Source organism: Centroberyx gerrardi, chromosome 24 (genome assembly GCF_048128805.1).
Source record: "Centroberyx gerrardi isolate f3 chromosome 24, fCenGer3.hap1.cur.20231027, whole genome shotgun sequence".
NCBI lineage: Eukaryota > Metazoa > Chordata > Actinopteri > Beryciformes > Berycidae > Centroberyx > Centroberyx gerrardi.
Window position 1 is genome coordinate 8,673,431 of NC_136020.1, and position 27,773 is coordinate 8,701,203.

At 44.4% G+C, this 27,773-nt stretch overlaps 2 protein-coding genes across 2 annotated transcripts; one reads left to right on the top strand and one right to left on the bottom strand.

The window, feature by feature from the left end:
- The first annotated feature begins 1,234 nt into the window (after positions 1-1,234).
- Positions 1,235-9,996, top strand: chpt1 (choline phosphotransferase 1). The gene is made up of 8 exons (XM_071905700.2): positions 1,235-1,659; positions 4,477-4,624; positions 4,863-5,004; positions 5,161-5,245; positions 5,723-5,854; positions 6,048-6,206; positions 6,367-6,492; positions 7,799-9,996. Exons 1-8 carry the CDS (start codon positions 1,420-1,422, stop codon positions 7,913-7,915), a joined length of 1,149 nt encoding a protein of 382 aa, XP_071761801.1. The 5' UTR covers positions 1,235-1,419; the 3' UTR covers positions 7,916-9,996.
- Positions 9,989-27,460, bottom strand: gnptab (N-acetylglucosamine-1-phosphate transferase subunits alpha and beta). Its single transcript, XM_071905688.2, has 21 exons — positions 27,238-27,460; positions 26,477-26,562; positions 25,721-25,840; positions 25,100-25,150; positions 24,369-24,571; positions 23,870-23,934; positions 23,535-23,669; positions 18,481-18,642; positions 18,038-18,217; positions 17,431-17,601; positions 17,114-17,237; positions 16,726-16,941; positions 15,405-16,534; positions 15,008-15,207; positions 14,699-14,918; positions 14,415-14,528; positions 14,121-14,206; positions 13,929-14,027; positions 13,588-13,755; positions 12,550-12,640; positions 9,989-11,469 (listed from the first exon to the last, which is right to left on the bottom strand). The coding sequence occupies exons 1-21, from the start codon at positions 27,397-27,399 to the stop codon at positions 11,398-11,400; spliced, it is 3,855 nt and encodes a 1,284-aa protein (XP_071761789.2). The 5' UTR covers positions 27,400-27,460; the 3' UTR covers positions 9,989-11,397.
- Positions 27,461-27,773: the final 313 nt, after the last annotated feature.

The window sequence follows — 27,773 nt, forward strand, 5'->3', positions numbered from 1 at the left end:
ATGAGAAAAACAGGCTCTAAGAGAGTGGGGCCTGTCAGACTGTATAGCTCATTTGTATATACAAAAAAAGGATTTCACAGTTATTCAGGCAACTGTGGGAAAAGGTTTGGCTGTGTTGGCACCAGAGCCCACGTTACCAGCAGAAGTATCTTAATGACAGATACAACATTTTTCTTTTAAAAGAATCAACGATTTTTTTAGTTTTTTTGTTTTTTTTTAGCACATTTAATATAACTACTTTAAATTACCGACCATTTTCAATTTTTTCATATATGAAAGTCTCTGGATATCAATCCAAAGAAGGCACTTGTCCTGTTCTGAGAGCTGAAGCGCAAGATACAGTGCGTTGCAAATCACCGCACCTTCTTTCAGTGATACTTTTTCATGTTTGAATGTATTTTCCTCACAGGCAGCCATTTGTTTCCATTCATTTCCTTAAAAAATCAACTTGCCGACTTGAAACTTGCGTTAGATAGGTAATCCATCAGTGAAGATCCTGCCCCGGGTTTATTTTTGTCAGTTACATTGCTGATAATTTAGCTGAATGCGCACATTGATGTAAAAAGTCTGGAGGTCTTCTGGTGCGTTCACGTGCTGGCGGGAAGCTCCGACGTCCGGGACTGCAGCGAGTATTTATAACTTTGTTGGCTCATTGACTCATAACATGACTTGAAGGCAGAATAAGACAAGAGGAATCTTTCATACATAATACGCCAATAATGAGCTTCAAATGTAACGCAGATTTCAGTAATGCCTTACTTTCCATTACAGGAAAAGGTAATTTGATTACAGTAACCCCCAACACTGGTTGGCACATTTGCATTGAAATCTTTAATTGGAATTGGCTGGATTGTGAGAGATCTTCCCATTACAGTGGAGGTAAAAATATAAGACAATGCCTAATGCCAATACGACGGCGTATTAGGGACATTGTAGGTGATTTTTATTTTTTATTCTAATTTTTTTTTACCATCAGACTTTCTTTTTTTACCGGGTAATATTCAACTAAAGTTTGTTCATTGAGTAGGCCTACAGTCCATGTTATCCGATTATTCGCCACTGGGTATAGTCTTTATCATATGTCACCATATGCCAGACCTATATTCTGGCAGTAAATTATATGACATCTAGATTCAACCGGGTGATAGGAACACATTCTCATTTAAATTTCCCGGCGAGAGACAGCCATATTATTCCCTTCCGGACCCTCGCTTCCTGTCGAGACGCGACTCGATCAGAAACGGAAAGACTATCGACATCTCATGGTTCCGCTGTGGAAAATGGCCTATTCACCTATAAATGCCAAATGAGCTGCTATTTTTCGGGGTTGGACGCGAGAAGATAGCCCTGCCTGAAAAAGGAGCCGGGAGTATCGGGAAGTGGTTACGGTACTTCGAGGAGTGACGAGGCTGAAAAACAATGCCACATTTCCTCTGGCCAGAGCCGCTGTCAGCCGCACAACTCAAGCGGCTGGAGGAGCATAAATACAGCGCCTCTGGCCGATCCCTGTTCGAGCCGCCGTGTCAAATATACTGGAACTGGCTGGTCCAACAAATCCCGACATGGATTGCACCAAACACTCTGACTATTACTGGACTGCTGGTCAATATACTCTCCACAGTATTGCTTGTGTATTACTGTCCCACGGCGACAGAGGAGGTGAGTAACTGCGACCTTGGCCAAAGTTTCTGGACGGTGACTGACTAGCCCCAGTTACGTGCAGTCCTCTTGTATGGAAAGAACGTTACGCTAAACTCCATTCAGAAATAGGGTAATTTGTTGTGGCGTTGCTTAGCGGCAAACTTTACATACATCCTGAATCATTACCTAAGATATTTTCTTAATCATAAGGATGTACTTGTAAATTCGGTATACATTTAATCCACTCAGCAGCTCTTACTTTAGTCAAATTTCCACTTTTATAATCGGCTCACGCTGCTCGCTACCGCCCTCAGCGGTGTGCTTGGCAGAAGAAGATTGTGAGAACAACAAACCAACCGATTCTGAAAGTTTAAAGTCAATTGAAATAAGTGCTGCTTAGTTTATGCCAGTGTATGCCGAATTGAAGAATGTCTCCCAACTATTCGTAAAATGTCTTAAATCGTGCTCTACGATTCGTGTACGTTTGCAAGGCTACATTATACGCGACGTTACATTCAATTGTCATATTTGTAATGGAGTTACGTATTTGGGCTAGACTGTAACGTGTCTGTCATGTGGTCTCATGTTTGGTTATTACACAGTTGACAGCTTTGACATATTGTTGTCAGCCCGTGGTCTTCTGATGCAGTATTGTTTTGAGGGTGAAACACAGCACTCAGAGGGGAAATATTGTTACTCTTATTTATCCCACTATGGAGGTAACCATTTAGCCAAACTATTGGGTTCAAAGGACTTGGCCTAATGGTCCATCAATTTAACTGCTAAATTGTTATCTCATGGAGCATATCCCGGTGTCTTATCTTAAGCAAGACAGACCACCTTTAGCACAGGTGAAACTAAAGTGTTAACTGTTTTGATGACTAGCTTGATTTGAAATGGCCCCAAATTCACTTTTCATTAGTCCCAGCTGCATATCCCAAAAATGACTCAGCACAGCTGACAGTTGACCTATAATCCACTTATGTCTCTTCTGAGGTGCAACTGAAGGAGCAGGCAAGGCATAGTGTGTGTTTGTGTGTTTGTTATCAGATTTACACCTTTGTCCTCCCATTCCTCTGTAGATGAGAACCTTGCAACTGACACAAAGTCCAGAGTGCACGCAGCATGCCACCTACTATCAGATTCCACAAGTCCAGTCCAGTGACATTTCTAGTATTATCATACAATATTGACTGGTGGAAACTTGGTGCGTGTCCACTCTTCTTGGAGAACTTGGTGAACCCATGCCTTTGCAAACAAGCAATTGACACATGAGGGGCATGTACATGTACCCACATACACAGTTCAGGGCTTGCCCAATAGTGACATCAGAGATAACATATCAATTAGACTGCAGAGAGCAACCAAAACAACTAGAGTGGACTCTGTCCATGTTCCACATCAGTCCATGAGGCATTCTAGGACAGGGGTCCATACAAGAGCAGGACTTTAATTAAAACAGCAGGGTCTCTGAATAGCTAGGACAGCATGGAATTCTTGTTCTCTCTAGAAACACTCTCTCTCTCTCTCTCTCTCTCTCTCTCTCTCTCTCTCTCTCTCTCTCTCTCTCTCTCTCTCTCTCTCTCTCTCTCTCTCCCTCTCTTACGCATACTCTCACACACAGTGTTTTTGTCAGCACTCTGTGTTGGCTGGCTGTCTGTGTCCAGATGGTTTGTAACTTGCACCCCAGAGAGAGGAACTGACCCATTCGGGACAGCTGGAATCTTTCCTTCACCATACTTACAGTGTACACACACACATACACAGCACAGGTTGAGCAAAAATAAAGTCACAACGTGTGTGTTGTTGGTGTGACATTAATGTACATACACACTTGGCAGCAACTACCTGACTGCAACTGATCCTGTATCAAGAATTAATCAGTTCACCATTACTTTCTAATCTTGATTTGATTTACACAATACTGATCATACACACATCCAACTCAACAGATGGATTACGACTATCATGAGTTCCTTTACTGTTTTACAAGGTGAGGTGCTGATTTGAGATCACGCCCGCTACAATCTCTCATCATGCAAATGGAGCCTGAACAGGACTTGAGCTTTGCTACTGCTATTCTTGTTGGCTTGCAAAAAGCTTTCTTGGAGTATGTGTGTGTGTGTGCGTTCTTGGACACACTTGGTTTCGGTGATGTAGTAGTTATGGTGGAGGCCACTAGGTTAAAAGCATTCCATGTTGAGTAGTCTCCGTCCTCTGCCAACTGTCATTTTCTCCCTGGGCTGGACTTCTCACCAGCTAAACCTATCAAGACATCATAGAGCCCTCTAACAAGGGGAACATGCTGTCTTATGTTCTCTGCAGCTACTTCCAGTGTTATGGAAAGTTTAGAACAATGTGGAAATAGTATATATTAAACTAGTAAAGCTGTATAGAAGTTTATATGTATGCAGTGAAAAGTAAGTAAGTCTTGTAAGTCTTGGTGCAGTAATTCCCTAGAGGGATTGATAATTGAGACTTGATGTCAGTTTAGTATGACTAGAAAACATAGTCAGTGAAAAATGAGCATACTGTAGCCAAATTATGCTGCATCATCATATGTGTAAAGTCAGAATTTGTTTCCCCTTTCACAATATGGTAACACAGAACATCTGAAATATATATGTGTGTTTAGGGTATATAAAGGTTTCATCATTGATTTAGTTTTGAAATGGCTGCAAACCAGGCAGTTGCTCCTTGCGTAAGTATTTGTTGCTTCACCAAGGAACGAGGCCTTTCTTGTGAGCAGGGAGCTTTTGAATCTTTTAACATCTCTTGCTCTCTTTCTGACTCTCTCTCTCTCTCTCTCTCTCTCTCTCTGTCCCTCCCCCCCAGGCTCCAGCATGGGCCTTCATCCTGAGTGCACTGGGCCTGTTCATCTACCAGTCTCTGGATGCCATTGATGGGAAACAGGCCCGCAGGACCAACACCAGCTCACCTCTGGGGGAACTCTTCGACCACGGCTGTGATGCCGTCTCCACAGGTGCTGTGCCACCCAAAGGCGCCTAAATCTTCCCTTTAGACAGAGTTTCCATGGACTAGCACAGCTCATTTATGTAAAAACTAACAAAAGGCATCTGCAGTGTATCAGTAACACATCAGGGAGGGGGGATCCACCATGACATTAATCAGATGTTGAGTAGCAGCGATAATTCATAATTTGTGTGTTGGCAAACAGTTACTGACTGTTGTCGTTTGTCTTTCTCTCGCTCTCCCTGCAGTGTTTGTTGCTGTGGGAACTTGCATATCATGCGGGATGGGAAGATACTCTGACTGGATGTTCTTCTGTGGTTTCATTGGGATGTTTATGTTCTTCTGCGCCCATTGGCAGACGTATGTGTCCGGGACCCTCCGCTTTGGCCTGTAAGTCGCATGTTCAGTGATGTTAGATTTATCTCATAATAAGATGTCAGAATGTTATCCCACTCTATTTAACTGTCAGCCTTGTCTAAGGCATTTAATGCATCGTCAGTACAACGAAAACTAATCAAGCTTGTCTCTTTGACTTTTTCTGTACAGGGTCGACGTCACGGAGGTGCAGATTGCCATCATTCTCATGTACTTGATGTCGGCTTTTGGAGGCGTGAGCCTGTGGCAAACCACGGTATAATTTATAAGAAGACATATTTGTACAGTCACATGTACACATGCATAAACACACACATACACACACAGGAACACTGCCATTTCCTTTATCATCCACACCTTAGGTGTATTATTAAAGATTTAGTAGTTTTATACTGAGATAATTATCTGAACCAATCCCTAGTTTCTAGTTTTCCTACTAGTCATTAAATAGAATTTGTGTTTTACTTTCACTCCGTGCTGCCTTCGGAGGCTTGACTAAACATCACATGAGAGAAGTGAGAAGGTAAATATTATGGGTAGCTAACGCCATGGCAACAGGTCATCTATTGGACATGATCTGGCTCAAAAAGCTGATGATGTCATCCGCATTTTTTGCTTTGTCCTCCCATCACGCTCGGCATGCCTGCAGCTTTCATAAAAAGCACCTCTCTTGTTTCTCTGAGGAAAAGACGGTGTATATTTATGTTAATTTGACGTTCATGTGTCTTCTTAGTTGCCCGTCATTGGGCTGAAGCTTTACGTCTTCCCCATCACTGGCATCATCGGGGGGGCCCTCTACTCCTGCTACAACTACTTCTATGTCATTTTGAATGGAGGAGTGGGCAAAAACGGCTCCACTGTGGCTGTAAGTCATAACACACATTCGCACTTTAACAACTCACTCAGACTTCGTCTTTTAAATAATGCATGTTTTTTTATATAAAGAATGCAAAATCTGGAGACAGACTTTCATGGAAATGCCTGGTCTTGTACAGCAGATAATAAGCGGTATGTTGTGATTTCATGCCTAATAAACAGTCCTTCTCTGCGCTGTGCAGGACACCAGCGTACTGACCCCAGGTCTGCACATCGGCCTCAGCCTCACGCTGGCCTTCATCATTTTCAAGAAGTCGTCCAGCCAGCTGTTTGAGCATCACCCCTGTCTCTACCTCCTCACCTTCGGCATGGTCATCTCCAAGATCTCCAACAAGCTGGTGGTACGCTCATCATGCTTTAATCTTGTCATATCAAATGTCATAGCTCTAACTTTAACCTATTTTTGGGCTTGACATGTCTTTCCTCTGTTTGTATTTGATCCTCTAATTCAGTGCACTGTGTCTCTCCTCTGCATTTCTTCCCTCATGTTTGTCTCTGCAGGTAGCCCACATGACCAAGAGTGAGCTGTACCTCCCAGACACAGCCTTCATAGGCCCCGGCCTCCTCTTCCTCAACCAGTACTTCAACAGCTTCATTGATGAGCACATAGTTCTCTGGATCGCCATGGTCAGTTGTTCACACCCCCTCTTGTACAATTCTTTGACACTTGAAGAGACTTGAAACTGAAAAGTTTCAAGTCTCTTCAAGTTGATTTTCCTACTGTAAGGAAATGAATGGAAACAAATAGCTGCCTGGAGGGAAAAACACATTCAAACATATGAAAAAGTATGCTTTGGAAAATGGTTGGTAATGTGAAGTGTGCCTGCAGTGAAGTAAATGGGCTAAAACATGCAAAAAAAAAAATCCCCAAAAATGATATAGATTTTTTTGTCTGTCATTATTTAGATACCTCTGCTGGTAACATGGGCTCTTAGGTCTACAATATTTATTGGCCCAGTGAATGCAAGTAGCACAATGGTTTGTGAGTAATGTGTAATATAGGCTATCACTGTTTTCCAGTAAGGACCCCAACACTGGTGCCAACACAGCCTAACTTTTTTCCACATTTGCCTGAATAACTGTGAAATCGTGTTTTTGGATATATATGCAAACAAATGCGCTATACAGTCTAACAGGCCCCACTCTCTTAGAACCTGTTTTTCTCATTTTAAAGGCTGTAGGCCTGCTGTAGCTCTCTCATAACACTATAGGGCCTGTCCTCTCTTGCACAATTCCTTGACACTTTGTTTTCTTTGACAATTTCTTTGGTGCTCCATGCTAACTCTTTAGCAAACACTATGTTGAGTGATGAGCTCTAAAGCTAAATGGTAAGTGATATTAAATGATACAGCCATGTCTGGCAGTTTTTTCGTAAAATGTATATGAAATATGATCTAAGAATAAAGTACTATTGATCTAGCAGGGTCTACTTTCACTATTTCCATAGGAAGTGAAGGCGGTGGGCGATGGGAGACTGTGTACAGCTAAAAATCACTGCGCAGTGGATGAATACGTGGTTGATCACCTAAAATAGTTCCAAAAAATAAACCTGGCTACATCAGCTTTCTTGAGTTAATGATATTTCATTTTTAAAATTTAGGAAACTACAGGCCATAAAAACGACTTTTTATTACTACAAGGTCAGTCTTCTTACTTTGCACTCAACATGCAAGTTAAAGAGTTAGCATGGAGCACCAATGATCTACCAGGGACACAAGGATGCTATTGGTGTCTTATCTTCTCATCACTTAATGCTAAGTTGACCAACAAGCCAATCTCCCCAAAACTTGGTGTATTCCTTTAAAAAATGATTTATTGAACATATTGAGCATTTTATTATGGCAATATGCCACTCAACACGGTGCTTTACAGTTGTGTTTTTAGAACAGCAGAGAGGGTTTTATTCTGCCATCCTCTGCCTCCTCTCCTTCAGGTCCTCTCTCTACTGGATCTGACGCGCTACTGTACGGGCGTGTGCATCCAGATCGCCTCCCACCTCCGCATCCGGGTCTTCAGCATCACGCCGCCGGGCCAAGCCCACCGCGACTGACGGCTTGCCCGGCGGGAGGAGGCGGGGGGGGACGCAGATCGCTCCCCGCTCCTGAAAGCAGACGATGACGACGGCAAGGAGAGACCCTCAACCCCGAGCCACTGCAGCCTTGACAAAGTGACCACCTCCGAATAAAACTGTCTGTCCCACTATGTGAAAGTTACGAGAGGTAGATGGTGAAAATAAAACCAACCAGGCCCTGATGCAGGACCCTACAAACCAAACACAAGCACACACACACACACACACACACACACACATACACATACACACACACACATACACACACACACACACACACACACACACACACACACACACACACACACACACACACACACACACACACACACCGGGCTGTTAACTCACTGGATGAGTGCAGTTTTGAAAAGCATGGATCTAATGAATGGAAAACCACATGGATCTTTGGGGTTTCCCTTGGGTCTCCTCATTGGTCGTTGTCGTGGCCAATCAGACGTGTGTTGTAATGTCAACAGCAGGTGCATGTCATCGGTGAATCAAGTTTAGGTTTTTACATCAAACGGACACTCTTTACATTATTTCCTGCTCATTCAAATCAATGACCAAAATAAGTTTTCTTCAGTGGGTATTATAAAGCTTGGGCAAATATCAAATCAAATTTTTGTCCGTGATCGGATATGAGTAGCTGCTCTTTCTGTTTTGAAGTTATGCACATGCTTCCTGGACAGGATATATTTAACACTGAAAATTGGATAGCTGCTTCAATAATATGGTAAAGCCTCATTGATTTTGATGTATGCCCAAGCTAAATGTAGCACCTGCTGAAATGTTTTTGAATCGTGTCTGTTTTTATTTATTAAATGAATGTGACTCAATCTGAAAAGAATCAGGGCTAGAAAATACAAACTAAATGAATAAATAAATGACCTTTCAAACCTCAAGTAATTTCCAATGAGCTTTGTAATGTGGACTGGCAGGTTGTGGACGAGGTACGCTGTGTGGTGACGGGGCAAGGGTCTGTGTTAATGCTGAAAGTGCCGACAGCTCTTCTACAAGGCTTTCCCTAGAAACACAAACCCTTAAGTTATATTTCCTTTGGTGTGTCTACTCACTCGTACTCATCTCACTTACAGCCTTGGTAAACCACTTCAACTCGAGCCTTTATAGAAGTGTTGACTGATGATGCATTAACACACAACTTGTTCTGCTTTCTCTGTTCTTCTCCCTAAAGGGCTAAAAAAGTAATTCTTTGTGATTGTACAGAATTCAACTGAAGACGCCTTAAATGTTTTTGTTTTAATTTGTGTTGTTTTTTGTTTTTTTGTTTTTTTTTAACTTGAACATTTAAAGTGAATATTTAAAGCAGCTGACAAACAACATGTTTTGTACTATTGTTTTTTCTGTAGCCTCTGCAGAAATCTTCAATGATGGAACAGTATGGTGATTCACTGAAGTATCAAGATGCAAACACTAGCTATGATACAATGCTACTGGAAAGTTTTGTTTTTGTTGTTTTTTTTTTTTACTGTTCACACTAAACAGAATTATCTTCACTTACACAAATGTATGCCATGTATAGGTGAATGTATATCATTTGGTTCTCGAAAAATTATGATTTGTTGATTTGTTAATGAATAGTATGACTCAGTTTTGTAATCTGAATGGGACGTGACTCTTCTAAGATCATGTTATGTCAATGGTCATTACTCCGGCTTCATTAGGATAGAAAGGGATTTTGCTATGGTGCAGGTAGACTATTTAAGGGTAAGAAATGGTATTCTCCAAAATTTATGATTTCATTATTTGGAAAAAAAAAAGTAATCATACCCATCTCCCCCTAATCCCCTTCGGAAGGATTATGCACATTGTAGAAGGGCATGTCCTGAAAAGATGATTTTGCATAACCTACGATGGACTTTGGAACTATGCATTGAAAGGTACGAGCTTGATTTTAACACCATGTTGCACTGTTCAATAATACAGTAAAATACCTTTCTACTAACAAATACATGAGTGGAAAACATTGTAATAAAGAAATATTTTTCATTCATTCCGTTGTCCCTGTAATGACAAAGCCAACGCCAAGACCACTGAACCAAATCCGATTTTATTTCAGTTTGAGAAAAACCACTGGACACATCCAAGGAAATCCACCACTTTCCAAACATGTTACTCAAGGTTCATGCGTGTAACCTGTCTCAGTCATGTGTGGTACTGCCTACCACCATGTTACGTTGTTTGACTTATAATGCAGCAGCAAAACGCTGATCCTACCTAGCAGTCACTTTCATGTTCCCATAATAAAGAACCTTGACATGAAAAAAAACAACAGTCCTAAAGGCATGGAGTCATTCGGAGGAGAGAGTTGAGGAACAGTAAAAGAACATTTTGTGAGGCTAAATGTACATCTTATGGTAATCAAATCAGATGCATTGTTAGTCACTTGGCTCATTGTTACAATAATACGATCAAAATAATTTAAGTTAAAGAGCATGCTGAGGGGTCTGAATTTCAGACACTAGCGAGCCTATCGAGTCCCACAGGGACACATATGGGCGGCTGTGAGAGCTATGGTTATCATAACTTAGTGTCCAACATTCATGAATTTTATTTTTACCACTTTAATAATAATATAATGCTAAATCCCATTAATTTCCATTGTAAATCGCTAGATTAGGGTGTGATATGTATAGGCCATAATATCGAACACATTTTAAAAGACAAATAGGGCTCAAAGGTAAACAAGGATGTACAAACAAGCAGGAATGCATTGTGGGAACAATTCAAACGTTTTGGACACTTACAAAGAAGGCACTTCATGTTTTTGGAGGACAACAGACAACAAAGGTAAAACTGGCCAACAATTGATAATACCTATTTTTTCCTCACTGGCTTCTTTACCCCTTACTTCATTTCTTCTTATTTCAAGCCCAACCTCTGAACGCCAGACAACAGTTTGTGGTTCTCATGGTGAAGTCGGGGCGCTGCACACCTGAGAGGAGTACTGCTGCCCCGCTGCCATGGCAAGTGCTTCACACTTTAACAGCACATCAATCACACAGCTAGGGCAGGACATGAGGAAGGTGGCACATTGTTGGCAACGTCTGGAGGGAGTGTTTATGTCTGTTTGTGTGTGTGTGTGTGTGTGTGTGTGTGTGAGATATGTGAGTCTCGGGTGCCCCCAGCGGAGGGGAAGAGGAGTGACGGGCTTCTGGCTACCGTTCTCACTTCTATGAGTTTTCACTGGCCAGCCCCATCCATCATCTTCTGACAAATGTTTCATCACCATCTCACAAGAGTTTCTGTCCTCGATCCACACTGACGCAATGCAAAGACTTCAGACTCAACATCATGGCTCGTGCGTTTCCACTCGGTCACCCACTCTGGCTCCTCTCCTCTCCTCTCTACCAAGTAGGAGAGGGGTATGGAGGGCAGGGAGAGGGAGAGAGGGGGCAGAGGTTAAGGTGCAGAAAGGAGAGGAGAAGGAAGTCTTCCTTTTTTCACACCCGCTCAGGGTTGCTGTCCTTGTTGACCCTGCGTCTGGGGAACAGCTTGCGCTTCAGCAGAATCAGCTGAAGGAGGAGAGGAAATCAGAGGTATAATCAGAAACTGCACACAGCAAAACTGATTCAATGGAGGAAGGGAAAAAAAGGAGCTGTCAGCAAGAGGATGACCGTGATAGAGAAGGGGTGGGGATGTTTACACTTAAGATAATCAAGGCTTAGTTTCCCAAAAGGACTTTAACACTGAATTCCCCTCAGGCCATTTGTAATCCAAGAGAGCAATCTTAGTGATCTTAGTGCGATCCAGAAGTGGGGCAGCAAAGTTCCCCGTTCCCCTCTGGGGAGTGAGGGCACTTTTGATCCGAAGTCTAAATCATGCAAAGTTGACTCAAGTTTCCCCATCTCAATAACTCAGACACTTTGACAGTCAGGCGCTTGATGGGCATGATAGCAGTGGCAAGATATTGGACAGGTTACACACATTCCCGAGTGGGAACGCAGGTCCCAGGGGCCGCTGTGGGGGGGAATTCTCCTAAGGTCACTCCAACAATTAACCTTTCTTTAGCTTTACTGAGGAGAAACTGGAAACCTCAAGCTTTGGATTAGGCCACCGCCACACAACAGCTCAATGTCAGACCTGGGTCGTATAGTATTTGTAAAACAATTCCTGGCGTTTGTTTTAATCTCCTTGAAGTAGCCGATGGGTGGGATTTACTGTCTCAACATAATTTAGATACTGTCAGGAAAGAAGACTATATTGATGTTCAAATACTTTCCCATGATTGTCTTTGAACTCTTTTTTCCTATGTGGCAAAATCCCACCTATCTGGCAGCTAAGAAGGTTAAAGCAAACCATAAACGTTCTACATGGTCCAAGTCTGCTTAGTGTCAACAAAGACAGTCAGTCTCACGTTTCACAGAAGACTACTGGGGGTCTTTTATTTCAGAGACGTCCGTTCCTGGCCCAGCTGATCATACTAGCAGGACACATGAGATGGACGCTCCTCAAAGAGGCATTTTGGTAGCGAAGGCCTGAATCATAGCTCAAGTGTGAATCATGGAAACCAACAGACATGGTGTGTGTCCATGTGTCTGTATCTGTGTCTGTATGTGTAAATACACTGCGTGTGGTCTCTGGTGGACACTGACCTGTTCGGCGAAGAAGGAGATGACAGTGAAGATGACAAGTGTCACGAGGACACAGTGCGTCCAGAACTTCAGCTTGTCCCGATACACCCGCCTGGGAGACACACACACATATTTCATTCAGTTTTTAAATAAAGAAACAGAACCTCTCGATGTTGAGTGTAAAGTAGACGACCCCTTCTAATGACAACAGCCACAGATGCAGATTCCAGTCGCCTATATGAAATGTTTCCTGATTGGGTGACAGGGGAGACAAATAGGGTGAAAGGTCAGGGTGGCACGTCTCATTGCCATTCTGGAGGGGAGGCTAGTTGGGCTCTGATGTAACAAGAAGGAATTGCAGTATGCAGAGGGCAACAGGGTGACAGGGTGACAAGGTGACATCACCCAACGCCACCTGCCTGTTACCTCACTAACTCTAGCGGCGGTCCTGTGACTGACTGGGCAGAGGGGAGGAAGGGGAGGGGAGAGACAGAAGGAGAGGTGGAGAGGTAGAGAGGGAGGGGAGGAGATGGGGTGGGGAGAAGGAGAAGGAGAAGGAGAAGGAGAGGAGAGGGCCGGGTGGTGATCTTGCAAGTCTTACAGCTTACAGCAGTGACTGATCTAAAGCGGCTGGTCTAATTTTAAAGTCTCTATGTGAGGCTAGCATTCTCCAGCTGAAGCCCCTTGGCTACGGGAGCAGGATCCCTGAAAAAAGCCTGCTAAAGCCCCCATGGGATTCCCGCCGCTCCGCCCTGTCAACACTCGCTGTTCCCATATGGTGACAGCCAGGAATTCTTAACTTAGCCCTTTTGGAAAAAATGAACGTGATAAGTTACTGGCTCACGTGCAACGAAGCCCCTTCACATGGCTCTGGTATTGTGCGGGTATTTACGCCTCTCAACCATTAATAACCGTATTGTCTGCAGCATATCTGCATAGCTACTGACATTCACCTTGATTTATCATGTACAACATACAAATATATAGACCACTTTGTTTTTGAACTAAAACAAACTCTCTTTGTATGACGTCTGTGTACAATTGGCCTTCACATCCTACCATTCCTGGAGCTCTTCCATGTGCAGGAACCTGTTGCGGTACTCTCTGGGCAGCTCGAACTGGGAGGGCAGCGGGAACATGGACTCATAGAAGTCTCTCAGCACCGCTTTCACTGTCGCAGCGTCCTTATGGCTGTGGTCAATGTTGTCATTCAGACAGATGAACTTCCTATAGTGGATTGGTAAAAATATAGTTGTTAGTACAGTTTAACTACCAATACAGATAGATTCCACTGAGGGAAAGGTGAAACAGAGAAAGGAACCCACAAGGAATCCAGCAAAGAAAAGTGGAGCTGTAGAAAGGGAAAAGTGATCTGATCTAGGCTGGTTTATATTCCTCACCTGGGGTTTTTCCTGATGTCATCTAACTGGCCAACCACATGGGACACATTGGTCCGTACCATCTTGAAAGCTATCTCCTCCTCCCCCATGATCTCAAACCTGTGCAACAAAAGGCATGTTAGCTCTACAGCACAACAGTAGACTAATGTAGTAATGCTTTAACAGACTGGCTAATGGTGCTTGAGGACTCACTTGTACTTGTTCTGGTCTCTGAAGGCCTTGTGAATGCGTTCTGTGATGGGCTTGCAGTGAAGGATGAGGCCTTTTGTGACCGGAGGCTGTGGATTCAAACAAAAATCTCAGTCAAACTTCAGATACTGCAGCCTAGAAAAGAAAAGGCATGGGAGGCACAACACTCCCTTCCCAGAGGTCTTACAAAAACACACTAATATGCAATATATTGGAATGTTTCAACATGAAAGGTACTGTAAAGCACCAAGCTGTGTTCTTCTGTTTTTCAAAGCATTTAGTTGCAGCATGACTCACCATGCTGGGGTCATAGTAGGCCTCCTGAGTGGGGCTGACCAGGTGGAGCTGGGTCAGGTTAGTCGGCAGCATCTTAGAGCAGTTGATCAACATCTGCTCCAGACCGGTCAGGTCCTGGAACACGTTACACAGAAAAATACACACATGTACTTCAAAACCACAACAATTCCTTCTACAGTTACACAAAATAACTATTGCTATTGTGGTCACAGCGCTTAAGATCTGAGTTTTTCTTTTTTGAGCCTTATGTTATAGGCAAGACAAATATCACTACCAGAACTGACCTGGAGGCTGAGGGGCAGCTCGTGGATCCTCGTGGCGAGGGTTCGAATCTCACGGTCGGACAGAACGCCTGAGTGGTCGGTGTCGATCTCGTCAAACACCTGGGAGACGTTGAGCTGCTGCAGGGCGCTCATCAGGAAGTAGAAGTAGGAGAAGGCAAACTGCATGTCTTCCGAGTGACGCACGCGGTGGGCCGATGTCTTGTCGAACTCCTCTGGGAATCTGGGGGAGAGAAAGCAGAGCTGTTTAAACCCGCTACCTCTCCACTGGTACCTGAAAAACTAAACTAAACGAATGCGTCAACCACTCACGTGTCCTGCAGCTCCTGCATGATGAGTCGGTCGATCATGTGGGGCATGTGTGCGGGGACTTTGCGGGAGGTGAAGCCGAACTGGCCGTTGAGCAGCTTATTGACGTAGCGCAGCGAGTCGGCGAAAGTGTCCTGCAGCCTCCGGCCAGCGGCGGCGCTGTCGGCCTCGTACAGCAGCTCTCTCTGCAGACGCTCCTCTTCCTATGGAGTCGTACAACACAAAGGATAAGGCGTTGGAAGAAAGAAAAAGATAAAGAATATATTCTGTGTGTGACGCCTTTCAGTTTACATTTCTAACATGTAATGCCTTTCATTTTTATTGATATTGACATTAAGTTTAGAGTGAAATTTGTGGGTATTTGAAATAAATTAATGCCGATATCAATAAAACTACCTACCTCCAGCAGGTCCTGGAAGTACTTCCTCCTCTCCCAGGGCAGGAAGCCTCTGTCGGAGGAGATGTAGTGTTGGAGTCTCCGGCCCACTGGAGCCGCTCCTGCAGGGTTGGCCTGCTCTGCCTGGCTGTCTGGGCTCTTGATTTTGGAAATGCTGCCCACCAGTGTGCTTAGCAGCTTGGAGGTCAGAGGCTTCTCAATTGCAGCATCCGCATGATGAGGTTTGGGAGATACATCACTACCCCTCTGGCTTTTCTGAAGCTCATCATCAATATGGACTGGGATGAGAGGAGTCACGGTTTTTAGTTTGTCTTGCTCAACGACGTCTTTCCTGAACATTTCTTCATTTGACTTTTGATTGTCCTGTTTTTTGTGTATAACATTCTCTTGTTTTACAAGTTCAGCCCCCACAGGTGATTTTCTCTCCAACTGCTCTGCCTCCAAGTCTTTATATGGCTTCTCCTGGGCTTTGGCCTCAGCCTTACTACCTGGCTGTGAATCTTTGCCCTGCTGCTTTGTCAGGGACTGAGCCAGTGTCTTGTAAGGCCCCAGCAGTGCAGCCTTAGTGAGGTTATAACCCTTCACAGTAATGTCACCAATTAGAAGCTTCTCCTCCAGCCTCTGAAGCTCACTGCGCACTGCAGCTGGCAAAAGTGACACATTCAGCGCTGGCACTTCTGCGACCACCTCAGGCTCCCCGGGTTGCCTCTTCTGGATCTTAGGAGCCCTTTTGTCCTCTGGGACATCTGAGAAAGGGAACTGTGGCTCTGGGGTGGGGGATGGCTTTGGCTCTTTGTCTTTGCTGGCAGGTTGGGACACGTTAGCCTGAAGAACCTCGCGGGTGTCCACAGCTACGCTGAAGCCCAGATTGAACTCTGTGTCGTCTTCACCCTGGAAGGTGAGGTTGTAGTGGATCTGGGTGGCATTGTGACCCGGGTGGAGCAGCAGGTGGATGGTCTTCCACTTGTTGGCCACCGAGGTGTGGCGCAACACCGGGTTGTCGCTGACATGGGCCTCGGACACCCTGCGGGCCACTCTGTCGAACCTGAAGTAGGGCCTGATCTCCCCCACTGGGAGGGTGTACAGGCTCTGATTCCTCAGCAGGGTCACACGGTGCAGCTGGCCAAAGTGGTCTACAACAGACACATCATTGTTAACCTGATGTGTCCAAAATGGCCATTTAATATGTAATAGTGGTTCAAACCATAAATGCAAATCTTTCTGTGTATACAGAATGAATAAAGTTTAAGATTCATGGCTAGAAATGTGGCTAGAAAACATCATCCTTAACAATGATTACTATATGTATTTTCTTTAAACTCACCTTGGCCACAGTCCCCCACATCAAATCCACAGGACAGCACATTGCAGGCTTGGTCACAGAACTTGTCTGCGAGCCAGGAGTTGGCACAGCCTTGGTTACAGTAGGAAATCCCCCCTAGACCACCCAGACCACCTGCAAACTGCCAGGCCTGTCCACCGGCTCCACCAGGCCCACCTACACCGACCCCAGCCGCGAACCGACTGTTCCCCCCTGTACCTGTCGCAGAAGAGGAATAAGATGTTAGAGACATGAGAAAGGAGCAAGAGTGGAGATTAAATGTGGTCCTTTAGAAGCTAAACCTTTAACCTTACACCAAACATCACTGTCTTTGATCTAGTTGATCTATCGAGTTCAGACAGGAGAGAGATGAGGGGTGTTGCGCTCTTACCCAGGCAGTCTCCTCCATCCCAGTCACAGGCTGAGTTGTTGCAGGCCTTGTCACAGTAGCCATCTTTGATCCAGGATCCTGGACAGCCCTCAGCACAGTTGGGGACAGGCCAGGTGAGGTACACCTGCAGGGAAGAGAAGGAGAAGATTAAAGGTCAGTCTGTAGTCAGAGAATGATTAACTGAGCTCCTAATACTGTACCAGGATTGACACTATCTGACAACTTGACATGATTTTACTTTAAAAGACATAGCTCAATTGTAATATACTGTACATTAGCAGAATATTCAACCAGCAAACTAATGAGCTAACACACACCTTCTGTCCTTTGGAGTGGCTGAAGAAGTCGTCCGGCCAGACATCCTTGCCAAACATGACGTCATCATTGAGGTAAATGAACTTCTGGGAGAGGCCCGGGATGCGGTGGATGTGCGTCTCTATGGCAGGGGAGCTGAAGGTGGGCAGGTGGCTGTGGTTCTGGAAGATGTCCTGTGAAGTCGGAGAAAAGCATATAATGTGGGGCACTTTCCTCTAATAGGAACAAGATAAGCTTACTATAGTTTCTGCAAGTATGTGTTTCAAAGGGATACGCAAAAAAACAGCTCTTCATTTTACTGTGTGTAACATGGCATCAGCATGCTCAAATAAAATAATAATTATAACTATGGCAAACAGAACAAACAAAAAACGTATAGAACAAAGTACTAAATTTCACAGCTCATCAACATAAACACAAAAAATAAATTATCTGTCATCATTTACCACCGGAGTTGTGCAGGTTTTGCCTTTTATAACAAAATACTTTTTTAAGATTACTACGCTGCATAACATAAAAGGTTAATTGTCAGTAAAAATAGTTTAAATTCCCATCCCTAGTAGAGGGCAGACGGGAGCAGTGCTGGAGAAGTTGAGGTTTAAAGTTTACCTGATGTGAGACAACAGTAACTCTGGAGTTATCCAGGTTGAGCCAGGAGGGAATCTGCCCATTAGTCACAATGAAGATGTGTCGCACCCAGGGGGCGTGTCGCTCCACCGAGCGCAGCGAATAGCGGAGCTCCTCGTTGTCCTCGAACCGGCTGGCTGAAATGTCCTCATCCTGTTTGGACTGGAGGGAGAGGAGCACAGAAGGGATTCAGATTCAGTTCTGATACACACCTGAGACCAGATAAGAGTTAATTTAATGAAAGTTTATTAATATTAATGCAGTAACTAAAAATGGTATATTATTACCATTTTATAAAAGCAACAAGCTGCTTGATGTAGTGCTTTACAGTGAAAAGGGTTTTAGGCCTAACACACATCTTAGCTGTTCTAAAATCAGTTCAATAGCGATGACAGACAGTAAGGACCAGTGGGAGAAATGCGTACCTGTGAGATGGCAGTGAGGTCCCAGAACAGGTAGCCAGGGCTGACGGTTAACTCTTTCCCGTCCAGAGTCAGGTTCTTTTTGGCCTGCTGGGTCAGGTCAGTGAAGTCCTGCGGGCTTTTCAGGTGGAGCAGAGCGATGCTGGCCTCCGAGTACAATTCAAACTGAGGGACGAATAAACAAACAAACATATAAACAGAGAGGTATGAAATGCAACGTGGGAAAATCATCAACAGCAGTTTCTCAGAGCTGAAGCCTCTGACAACAAGCTGTGACAACAATGACACACGGTAAAGATGCGACCCTATGACAGGTTGCGCAGCAGAGACCTTGACTCTATTATCGGGACAGGGAGATTTCCTCAAAGAGTGGGAGTGAGAACAACAAAGGCTGAACGTGAGTCGAGTTCAAAGCCCGCATGGTGACCTCTGCCCCCCGAGCCGTACACTGGTTAGAGGTGAGGTCAGATCTAAGCAGCCGCCCTGCTGGTATGGAGTCATCTGCCAGTCTGTAGCCTTGAGACCTCAGCCAGAACTGGAACGGGAGTGTGTGTGTATATGCGTGTGTGTGACTGTGTGTGCCTGTGTGTGCGTGTAGAGAGGTGAGAGTTCGGAAAATTCTATGATGTCATCTCTGTGGGGTCGTATTGAGGTGGCTCTCCCTCTGATCTTAGGGGAGCTATGCGTGGCATCGGCACTGTGTATGTGTGTGTGTGTGTGAGTGTATGCGAAATACATCCGAGAGAGAGAGAGATATCCCTGGCATTGCCCCTTTCAAACCATCTGTCCCATCTCTCTCATCTCTGGAACCCTAAGCCTACCAGGAAAAGACTCAACCGCGTCACATTCCACCAACCGACGCAGCACCCAAACATCTCGCATGAGCCGATGTTCAGCCTCGCTCCCCGCGTCTCCTCTCCCCTGTTCAGCCTTGACCGTTTTCTCTGCTCCTGTTTTAGGTGAGGATTAGCTGGGCCGTATAAACACAGCGGGAGGCAGCAAGCCCAGGATCACATTTCCATTTTTATTACAGCTCCCTTTATAGTACAGTTACACACACACAAAAGCAGGGGTGCGTGGTGATGACACACGGACACTCATGGCTGCCCGCAAGCAAGCGCATACATGTTTACACACACACAAGCATGCACAGAGACACGCTCACACACACAAGCCCATTATTTTAGTGGGTCACAAGGAAGATGGTAAATACTGGGAAAGGTAGAACTATTGCCAGCAACATCAAATGCCTGTCACCATCTTCCAGTCAGCAGCCCATCAAAGTGTTTGACGACTTGGAACCAAAACACCGGCTAGCTGTCAAACCCGCCAGCAGCCAAACTTATTAACCACCACAGGATTAAAACGTCCCATGTGTCCCTTGCTCCTGACACATTACATACCATGATCACCGTGGCCTATTTGTCACCGCAGACGAAAAAGAAAACCCAATTTTGCTAGACTAATTAAATTAACACAGCACTGCATAGACTAAAGTGCACTCTTGTATGTGCTGGGTAAATCAATTAACGCAGCGGCAGCTGATCTTTTTAAGCAGATGGAATGAGACATCACAGCAGTGTGCAGCGAGGAGGACGGCTTGATCTGAGACGAAGCCGCGTCAGACTACGTCACCTGCTGGGTCAAGAGGTTAGGCCTAGTGCACCAGTGTGGCTGTCAGAAACAGGCCAGCGGCACACAGAGGAACAGACAGTACGCAAAAAAAACCCTAGCGAGCCTTATAGAAACTGCAAAACATTGTCAGTGTGACAGCGTGACACCCTCTTTGTTTTTTTCCAAGTGTCTTTCCTGGCTAATAAAGGGGCTTAGGTGGTAACTTTTCCAGCGGTGTAGGTTTCGCCTGGGGCTCAGGGAGTGAAGACAGGGAAGGAGAGCACACAATATCCTTTTGGAACAAGCAGAAGGCTATTGGAAAACATTTAAAGGCCATACACAAGGGAGGGACACTACTGGAATTACTTCAGATGTGTTATGTAAGGCACTGATTTCGGGAATGTGGATATTTCACATTTTCCTTTTCCTTTCCATTTTCCAAAAACATTTCTATGATAATTCTTTTCCGTAGCCTACTTCATTTCAAAAATCAAATTATCCTGAATGTAATAACACACTGGTTTGACAGCTATACGTCTATACATAGGCCGATACAACAAATTAGCCCATGTGCTTTACAGTAAAGAGGTGAAACTGTGTGGACAATCGCAGGCTACCCAAACATATAAAAATACACGCTAACACAAACACATCAGCAAGCCGGTACACAAACACTCCTTGGCAGTGGGTGGGAGTAGGACCTGACAGGCGACAGCGCGGGCAGATGATAGGGGTTGTGGGGCAGCTTTCATCACCATAGCACTCAGTCTAACACCAGCTATAAATACCGACCATCTCTCACCGCAGAACCTCTCCGTCTCTCTCTCCCTCCAATCCCTCTCTTTCTCTCTCTCTCTCTCTCTCTCCGCAGTATGCACATCATCCCTCTTTCACAGAATCGGCCCGGCGACACCAGGAAACACCTTGAAACCGGACCGGTGCATTGTGTGGTCGGCCCGCTGACCACCCATGTACCTAGAATCCCTCCGCCACTGAGCACCAAACACACACACACACACACACACTTTCCATCCCGATTCCTGGACTCCCTGCCTGGCTTCGTCTACCCCACACCCCTCTACTCCACCCTACACCCTCCACTCTCACCCTGCGACACCCATATAACTCGTCAAAGCCGGTGACTCCATCAGCTGTCATCATCTCTATGCCTGACTACAAACAGCACCTGGGCAGGTAAAGGCAGACATAAACAGGCGTGTGTGTGTGTGTGTGTGTGTGTGTGTGTGTGTGCGTGTGAGACGGACGCGTGTGTGAGGTAGGGTGGGACGGATAGTCCAGGGAAGGTCAGTAAAATCCTGGTGACCTTTCAGCGTGCTGGCTGGCGCCGCGTCACACCAAACAGTTGTTCTAATGTTAACCCCCGCTGCGCCAGCTAAGGTTACAGCCCTAATACCGCTAGTTATTATCACACGACCGCCACGCTACACCGCGAAAACCTCAAGACAAATGCAGGGAATGAGGCGGGCAGGGTTTCTAGGCCACTCCGGACCACTGTTAACTGACATATCAACACACACAAAGTTACAGTGCTTTCTAATATTAAGAAACACGCTACATAAATTAAGTTGTTATTATTATAATAATTATTATTAGATCAAAGAGAGGAGATGGAGTTTGCTTGGGGTTCATAATAGCTTTCCCATTCATGTCCACTATTAAGTGCCAGCTTCTTCAAAATGAGCGAAGACTTTTTTGACCTTTTTAATGTTACCTGGAATTGAAATAAGGATTTAAAAACTAAAATAAAGAAACAAAGCAATTTCCAACTGAACATAGCTGATGAAAGCTCTGAAACTATAAATGGACAGAATAAGATAAAGGACAACAAGAAATTAATTATTAAGAGACATAAAGTCCAACTGTGTTTGGTAAAGCAGATATGCATATTGTACTACTAACCCTGTTCTGTATTAATCTAAGAGTGGACATGCAGCGTAAAGAAACCTGGATTTGCACTGGGGAAACAATAAGACCTCTAATAAGTGTTTTTAAGACATTAATACTGCTAAGGCCTTAAATTTAGATAATTAATTTTAAGGCTTCTTCAGACTCCTTAAGGATCTGTGGATACTCCGAAGCTACAACATCTCTATTACACAAAGACTATTACAAAAAACATTATCGAGTTCGTCTCCCATTAGTTCTAATCAGCCGTGTGAGTCGAGTGTCGGAAGACGGGACAAAACGTTGACTCACGTCCAGCCCGTCCCCCACGTCTGGTGGTGTGACAGGCTCACACAGCTCTGGCACTGTCTTGTTTTCTTTGATTATCTCAGAGTAATCCAGACTCGTTACTGGCATTCCTCCCCCTCAAAATATCTCAGGCAGAGTTCTGATTAGAGAAAATTATTAGATACACAAGCCGCCAGCCGCCAACCTAAACAAGGGGCCCTTCATCCACATCACAGCCTAACTGTTTAAAATAGAAAAAGCCCATATTAAGGAGTGCGGTGCAACCTCCTCTCCAAGGATGATTTGACATTTCAGATTACTCCTCTCTTCGATTACAATTCTACGATGTATAAAAAGACCAAATCCTCATGTTGTGTGCGCACAAATATATATCTGTCTGAAATAATGGTGTGGCCACATCAGTGCTGTGATAGGACACTCTAAGGGTGACATCTTGTGGCAAAATCTGTTATTTTACATGTTACATTAAATTGCACACCTTGCTTTTTACCTTGTCTCTGATTAGATAAGACTACTTCTTAAACACCTTTTAAAAAGGATACTTTTTCTCTACATCAAGTGAGAAAATACTTCATGAAATAATTCATGAAAAACTAGAAGTCAAGAGTTTTTAATGCCGTTTACCAGGTGTGCAACTCTGCCCCCTGCTGTTTTGAAAGCAACCTGAAATACCCATTCTCCTCAGACATCTCCTCACATCTATTGAAATATTTAATGCATTTTCAACTTTTTTCCCAGGTTGAATGTTCATTAATAACATTTGGTCCCGTGTGTGGATTCCAAAACCATAGGAAGAGAAGAAGGATGAACTAGAGGTGTTTATCAATGTGTGTTCTTGTCCATTGTATTTTCCCAAGACGCCTTTGATTTAACATCTAACAGCCAAACAACAATTCCAAAATAAAAGTACACTAAGGACAAAACAGATGAAGTTCGCGGATGTTAACAACCGTAAATATAAAGGCTTGGTGGAGTAAAACACATGGGAAGCCTCAAGATTCATTGGAAGAATAAGAAATCAATTTCCAAAACTCACACAAAAACCAGCAACCTCCTCCCCATCTCCTTCTATCCTTTTCCTCTTATTAACAACAAATCTCTTAAGCATCACAACGGCTGAAGTTTATTCTCACCCAGGACAATTTCCAGGAGGACTTGAGTAATGAATTTGAATTTTTGGTATTGAGAAACTCCATTGCACTCTCCATTGCACAACATGTGTGTTTCACCTGTTTGATCTTGCTGGTGACGACAGAGGGCAGTTTGACTCGGAGCTGCTCCGTCTCCTTGAAGGATGCTGGGAAGCCGCTCAGGTAGGCCAGGCTCTGCATCCGGACCAGGCCTGGAGCCTCTTTATCTGTCGTCTACAAGGAACAAAAACAACCATCAGGTACAGTTTACTGTTCTAAGCCAACACCTTTTGCTGTTTTATTTCCTTATAATTTACATGTATAGGAGTACATGTTCATACCACTGAAGAAAACATATAAAGCTTCTTATCAGTTGAAATCAGAAAGGTTTTTGAACAATTCACTGAAGGATAACATAACAGCTATAAACTCACCAGGTAACATCTGGATATGGAGTGTTTCAGGTCTTCTCTAGAAGCATCTGTATAGGCTTTATCGGCTGTAAAAATCAAAAGGTAAAGAAAGTGAGCAGTAAAATTCTGTTCTGTTATACCTTCAGGATTAACTCTGACACAAGTACAAAAACGCGGCAGTGGAGTGAAGGTCAAAGAAGCAGGTTTGTTCTCCCAAACCTGCTGCTTCAACAGCCCAGACAGGTTGCGAAAATCTGGGTGGAGGAAGTGAATGAGTAACGCACTGAACACTGAACTGAAGCACTGAACCCCCCCAACTGTTCCCCGATCTGGATGTACTGGGAAGTTGAGAGTGTTTGTAAATGTAAAGGATGTAACCCTTCATCCCTCTACACACTATTCCCCGTCTTTGCTGTCTTTGCTGTAAATTTGCTTAGTCGACTTGCCTGGTTAAATAAGGCTTTAAAAATATGTGAGTGCAAATAAGAAAAGGCTTCTCAATTCATTTGTGCGACTTTACCGTCAGCCTGGGAGTGGAAGATGACCACAGAGACGGTGGTGGAGGGCTGGAAGGGTTTGTTCACCAGCAGCAGCTCTTTGGCAGTGGAGAAGGAGGGAGCGAGTGATGGCAGCTCCTTCACTGTGACGTTGGCTGGCAGAGCCGGGTCCAGAGCCAGCATGGGCGCTATGATGCAGTGGGACAGCAGGCATTCTGGCTTAACACTGAAGATAATTGGACAGGGGGGGGAAAAAACACAATATTTCTGTACCTTGTACTCTCACTCGGATGGTCACTTCCTCTAACAGTGTGGTTTTGCTGTTTAAAATACTTAATGCAGTGTTTGTCGAGTTCACACCTGCAGCACAGAGCTTCCTTTGTGCAAGAGCTGCACCGAGCTCCTCTCTGTGTCTGTGGTTAAACCTCTCGTCTTGTCTAAATGTCTTGTAGTCATAGCAGGAGAGAAAGGTTGGGAGGGTGTTTGTCAAACTAACACTTTGATGGTGTAGACAGACCGGAAATTCTGACCCTGAGGTCAAACGTGTTTCAAGGTGCTATGTGAACTTTAAGATGCCTTTAGCTTTAAAAAGACTGCACGTTAGCAGTTATTTCTCTGTAATTCAACAGGCCATCAATCAGTCTAAGCAGTCTACTACTTATAGGTTAGTGGTAAAGCTATAATCTAGTCAATGCATGGTCTAGAGTAGTGAGTTGATAATGCAATCACATCCCTGCTATCTCATTACACTCACCTGTCTTTTGGCACTTCAGTTGTATCACTTGCATTTTTCCCCAAGCGTTCCCTATGGGCAGCAAGACAGTGAATTCATAGTATTTTCATGAAAAATGGACAACACATCACCAACTAGAGTAACTACATGCACTGCACATCAGCAAACCATGGTACACAGTGGCTGCCTGAAGGTGAATAAACAGAATGATTTTAGTATTTTTGCAAATGAATTGTTTTTTCATGCCAACAGCAGACAAGTGTTCAAAGGTTTACAACAAGTGGCAATTTTCTACTCAGAATTAGGCCAACCTTTGAACTATGATTAGTCAATTGCGTCCTCTGGGGCAATGTGTAAACAAGTCAATTAGTTTGAAAATGATAATGCTACAGCTCAAGCCTGTATGCTAATTGTGATTGTAATCAGCTATATACAGGGGCGAAAACCCAAAAGTCCCTTGTCACTCTGTGACCACATACCACAGCACAACTGTTTATGCAGCAAACAAAAGGATCATCGTTTGATTGTAGGCACAGATTAAACCCTATTTTGAGAAACACAATGACTCTCACTGGCTTTAGCCATACAGCTTCCCTGCAGCATCACATTAACAGTCAGCATGGTCTGTGCAGTCACAGCTACCTCAGCGCTCTCTGCTCCTCCTCCAGCTGCTCTCTGACGGCCTTCAGCTCCTTCAGCAGGGCCGTGTCTGTGCCATTCACCCACGTGTACACCACATCAATAGGCATAGGCAGGCAGAGCCTACGAGAGGGAAACTCACATCACTCAGACAGTCCTCAAACCATGAAGCTCTGACCCCATTTCCCTCCCATGCCACGCACAAACTTGTCTCTGATGAATCTGAATGGAAACGACTACTGAATGTGAACTAGTTCTGTTCATGCATGATTACACCTCATCCAATTCTTTCAGATTTTTCTAAAGGGAAGGGTGCACAGTCTGGTGCAGAGTGAAGGGAGACTTTTGCAGAGAATGGACTAGCTGAAGATATACAGGTATAAGCAAGTGGGCAAGTCCCTTCTGCATTACACATTAGGCTAGGGGTTCACAAACTGTTTCATGTCAAGGACCCTAAAATAAAATGTGCATTTGATAAGATTTTGTCCTGTGGAAGCTCATCTGTAAAGCTTTTTGTTGTTCGTAAATGTCATCATTTAAATATATTGTTTACGTTATGGGTGGGGCGATAACAACACCTGGTGGGAGGGAAACCAGTTAGACAAGTCAGCCTTATGGATTCTCTCATGCATCTCATCTAGGGAGTGAAATAATAGTGAAATTCATCTATTCCTTCTTCTGCTGGAGCTCCCTCTGTCCTGGAGGGTCCCTGGCAATCCACTTCAGGAGCAGCTGCATTAGGCTATGCGTTTGTCTCACCTGCTTTGGAATGATTTCCCACCCACATTGTCTCTGTAGGAGTCAAACAACACATGATATTGGTCCCGACTCCACTCCACCACCACCTGCACAGAGAGGAGGTGACATGGCATTGCTAAATATTACAAAATACTGAACACAACCCACAGTCCAGGCTAGCTCCTCAACGAAGCACATTCAAAAATGTCAGTTTAATGTTTCCCTAATTATCGGCAAATGTGCATACTTTATAGAGCGTGACTTAAGACTTTTATGCAATAGGTAGGAACCGCTCTTCAATTCGGCATACATCCAATACACCAAGCTACACTTAGTTCAATAAAATTTCAGCTTTTAGGAGTGGTTCCCCTGTTATTGCCAAATCTTCTTCCGGCCAAATAATTACACCATTGTGGGCGGTAGCGAGCCGAGCGAATCAATTTTAAAAGTGGAGATTTTATTGAAATTACGTGCTGCTTGGTGAATCATTTCTATGCCGAATTTACCAGAACACCCTAACCAATCGTAAAATGTCTCAAGTCACTTTCTACCAGGTCTGTGCGTTTGCTGATAAGCAAGGTCAAATTAAACTGCCAATTTTTTGTGAGGGAACTGGCCTAACGGTTTCTCCATTCAAGAGAAACGGTACAGCTGTAGAGCTAACTGTCTGCTGGTTACTAAAAGCGCTGTGGAGAAACTAGCACACACACAAAACAATGGCGATGGTGAGCAGTGTGCTGTACCTCCCGCCGTTAGCTAGCCAGGACTAGAAAGCAACTTACCTCTCCAAACTGGAAGGCGGAAACTATCATGAGGACGATCCCCCCGAAGCAGAGGTAGAGTCCATATCGGTGGGACAGACAGGTGTAAGTCTGCCTCTGCACGAGCTTGAGCACCGAGTTGACGATCACCATGGTTCTCCTTGGCGAAGCATAGCGTTGCATTCATTCAAAAAGCGTAGACTAACGTACTAACAAAGAAAGTAAACATCACAAGCACCCTGTATTCGTCAGCTGACAGCCAGCAGGACTGTCAGACACATGACAACACATTAACACTTCCTCAACGGTGGTGACGCTGTTGCCAATCCGTCCCGCTGCTCCTTCGTTTCAAACTCTTTATCGCCTTCTAGCGGCGAGGAGGATGGACCCTGCCGTGATGCCTTCACGGTCTCCTCGTAAGCTCCTTCTTCCGAGATCTGAAGTCGTAAATACAACTTCTCGGCACATTCAAGTGCTTGATGGGAAATAACGACATCAAAAAGTTTTCTCGTGGCTGTGGTTTTATTTCTGAAATCAAGCTGCACAGAGCTACTTTG